The sequence below is a fragment of the Saprolegnia diclina genome (assembly GCF_000281045.1).
Source record: "Saprolegnia diclina VS20 unplaced genomic scaffold supercont1.75, whole genome shotgun sequence".
Taxonomy (NCBI): Eukaryota; Oomycota; class Saprolegniomycetes; order Saprolegniales; family Saprolegniaceae; genus Saprolegnia; species Saprolegnia diclina.
The window spans coordinates 35,268-37,871 of NW_008246142.1; the positions used below are offsets into that span (position 1 = coordinate 35,268).

Sequence of the window (2,604 nt, forward strand, 5' to 3'; positions counted from 1 at the left end):
GCCAACGATATGAGATGTGTGGGATCGCATGGACGTACCCTTGTACTCGCCACGGTAGACTTCACCGTACGCGCCTTGAGCCACTGACTGGACCTTGGTGAGCGCTTGCTCGTCGAGACGGAGGAGTTCGAGATCCTACTCGACATATGAGCCTCGGTGGACGATTTTGAGTGAGTGGTTACCTCCATGTTGAAGGCCATGCTGTACTGGCCCGTCGACGTCGTCATGCCCTGGGTCGTCGTGTTGTGAGCCGTGTACCCGGTGTGGCTCGTGCCCCTATGCAGAGATATATCAGACTTTGGACAGAGCGTCGCGCATGTTGTACGTCGAGGCAGCGTTCTTCTTGCGGCGGTACAGCACAAACCCGACGATGGCGAGCACAAGAACGACGGCACCGACCGCGACACCGACGATAAGACCCGTGTTGGACGACGAGCCAGAGTCTTCAGTCGCTACAACTTTGAATAAGAAATGATAGAAAATCATCGACGGTCGTACCCGGGGCTGGCATGACGCACACCGAGTACTTGGTCTTGAGCAGCTGAATGGTGTTGGGCGCCTTGCACGTGGCAGCGACGTCGATGCTGCCGACAGCAAACGTGGGCACAGCCTGGAGCGCTGCATACGTCGGCTGGTCGATGAGGAACGTTGTGAAGTGTGAGTCGTCAAAGTAGCTACACCAGAAATTAGTCCAGAAATCTGGTAGTTCGCGTACAATTTGCTCAGTTTTGACGAGACGGTCAGGTTTGAGAGGGTCGTGAGGTACGGGCAGCCGTTGAACTTGCTACAAAATAGCATCGTGGAGGTGAATGTGACGACGATATGGTTTCGACTATCGTACATTTCAACGGCGTTGCGGAAATTCACGTTTTCGATCGTCGTAAAGTTGTTTTGCCAGCCATAGCTACCGTTTATTTCCATGAATTTTCCGGCATTTTCGAGACAAATCACGTACAATTCCGAAAGCTGGCCGTACGGGATCGTCGTCGGAAGCGTTGGGAGCTGGCACGCCGCAATGGACCTAGTCAGCGATTTGGTGCCATGAGCCAAGACGTTTGCAGCAGGTGGAAGCGAATACAGGCGTGTGATGATCGGCGAGAAGGCGGCTTTGGACAAGTCAATGCCCTTGTTGGCCTCGAAATCCCTACCAGTAAGATAGATAAGCAACCACATCGCTGCTTCTTTCTTCGTCGTACAAAAGCGCGACATTGGTGTCCTTGGACAGGTCGCCAACCGCGCGGACCGAGTTGTAGAATTGACTAGCCCATGCGTTGATTAGCCTCGTAACTTGTGCATGGAAATGGCGTACATGTAGACTTGGCTCAGATTCGGGAGCTCGGCGAGGTACTGCGCCTTGTCTACGCAGGTGGGATAAGTCCTCTAAGACGCTCGCATCGTCCTCGACGCACAGGTGCCGTTGATGACGAGCAGGTTGGTTTGAGTCGAGTCCTTCTTGACGTCGTCCTTGGTCCAGAACATCTTGTTGAGCTAGCGCAGAAAGACTCAGGCATAGGGCCACTGGCGATGGATGGTACCTTGCACGAGCTGTCGACGGAGCAGAGGACGGCGCCGGGCTGCGTGCAGGTCGAGCTCACAAAGGTCGACGTGTACCCCGCGTAGAGGCAGTCGGCGGCGGCGACACGGGCGGCGACGCCAGCAACCTACCGCGACAGCGATGCATGAGCGCCGTGACGCGTCCGCGGCGGTACCAGGGCAGCGACGAGCGGCAGCATCACGACAACTCGAGAAATGACCGAACGTCGGTGGGGTAACGGTAATGGCAAAGTCGTGTGACCAACGCTCGGCTGTCGTTGTGGCCAGTGGAGCATCTGATGGTCCCGCGCGTCTTGCGCCAGATGTCGTCGTCAGATATTTATCTGTCCGCCTTGCAGACAAAATGCTTGGTTCGAGACAAAATGGACATTGTACCAACGCCGCGTGCATAGCAACAAGAGCGCCACGCGTCCTTGGCCCTGCACCACGCAGTGCACCACCAACTCTTCGTGCTGCCACCAATCTTACAACCCTGCAACAGTGTACCACCCAGTGTAACTCACATGAACAACCCAGTGCAACTACACTGTATGTCTTGCATGTATCGACCTCGAATTTAGGCGGAATCTATGCCACAAGTCGTGCAAGAAAGCAGGACTCCTTAACTCCCCACGGCACACATCGTCTTGGATGGTTTGACGCTGCTACGTACTGCGACAGGGCACACTCGGTGCGATCGCCTAGGCGCGTCACTATCCTATCTGTACCAGCAGCCAATCGGATGGTCAATCCAGTGGACAATCTCAACATCAAGTTCAGGTTACCAGTAAAGACGGCGGCAACAAAGTGAAGAAACCGAGATGAGTTGTGGACGCTGCAGCTGGACGATGAACAAAGCAAAAGTACTTTAGAATGAGAAATGCTGTTGTATTGACCGTGGACAAAGCTCAGGCGCGATGATGCCGTCGAAACCACAAGATCGGCACTTCTTGTTTACAATGACACTTTGAGCTGTTGCCGAATGGTAAAGGCGACGCGGGTAGCGCTCGGCCGGTCTTCGGGATCCGGTCGGAGGCACTCGAGCGCCAGCGTCCGCACCCACGACGGAAT

The 2,604-nt window shown here is 55.1% G+C and overlaps 2 protein-coding genes across 3 annotated transcripts in view; both read right to left on the reverse strand.

The window, feature by feature from the left end:
• Window positions 1–1,774, reverse strand: part of SDRG_14595 — a gene marked incomplete at its 3' end in the record, with an annotated part of 2,900 nt that extends 1,126 nt beyond the window's left edge. The window contains exons 1-13 of one of the 2 annotated variants that reach the window (XM_008620735.1): window positions 1,710–1,774; window positions 1,536–1,661; window positions 1,410–1,488; window positions 1,310–1,358; window positions 1,197–1,259; window positions 1,079–1,144; window positions 956–1,021; window positions 842–904; window positions 716–784; window positions 499–674; window positions 326–452; window positions 183–276; window positions 39–135 (exon numbers count right to left, since the gene is read on the reverse strand). In XM_008620735.1, the coding sequence (XP_008618957.1) occupies window positions 39–135; window positions 183–276; window positions 326–452; window positions 499–674; window positions 716–784; window positions 842–904; window positions 956–1,021; window positions 1,079–1,144; window positions 1,197–1,259; window positions 1,310–1,358; window positions 1,410–1,488; window positions 1,536–1,661; window positions 1,710–1,733 (1,099 nt within the window). In that variant the 5' untranslated portion in view covers window positions 1,734–1,774. Of the gene's footprint in view, window positions 1–38; window positions 136–182; window positions 277–325; window positions 453–498; window positions 675–715; window positions 785–841; window positions 1,022–1,078; window positions 1,145–1,196; window positions 1,260–1,309; window positions 1,359–1,409; window positions 1,489–1,535; window positions 1,662–1,709 lie in introns of both variants that reach the window. The other variant, XM_008620734.1, reaches the window with a different exon arrangement.
• A 381-nt stretch (window positions 1,775–2,155) lies between these two features.
• Window positions 2,156–2,604, reverse strand: part of SDRG_14596 (hypothetical protein) — a gene marked incomplete at its 3' end in the record, with an annotated part of 3,061 nt that continues 2,612 nt past the window's right edge. The window contains exon 16 of the mRNA XM_008620736.1: window positions 2,156–2,198. Coding sequence (XP_008618958.1) covers window positions 2,156–2,198 — 43 coding nt within the window. The remainder of the gene's footprint in view (window positions 2,199–2,604) is intronic.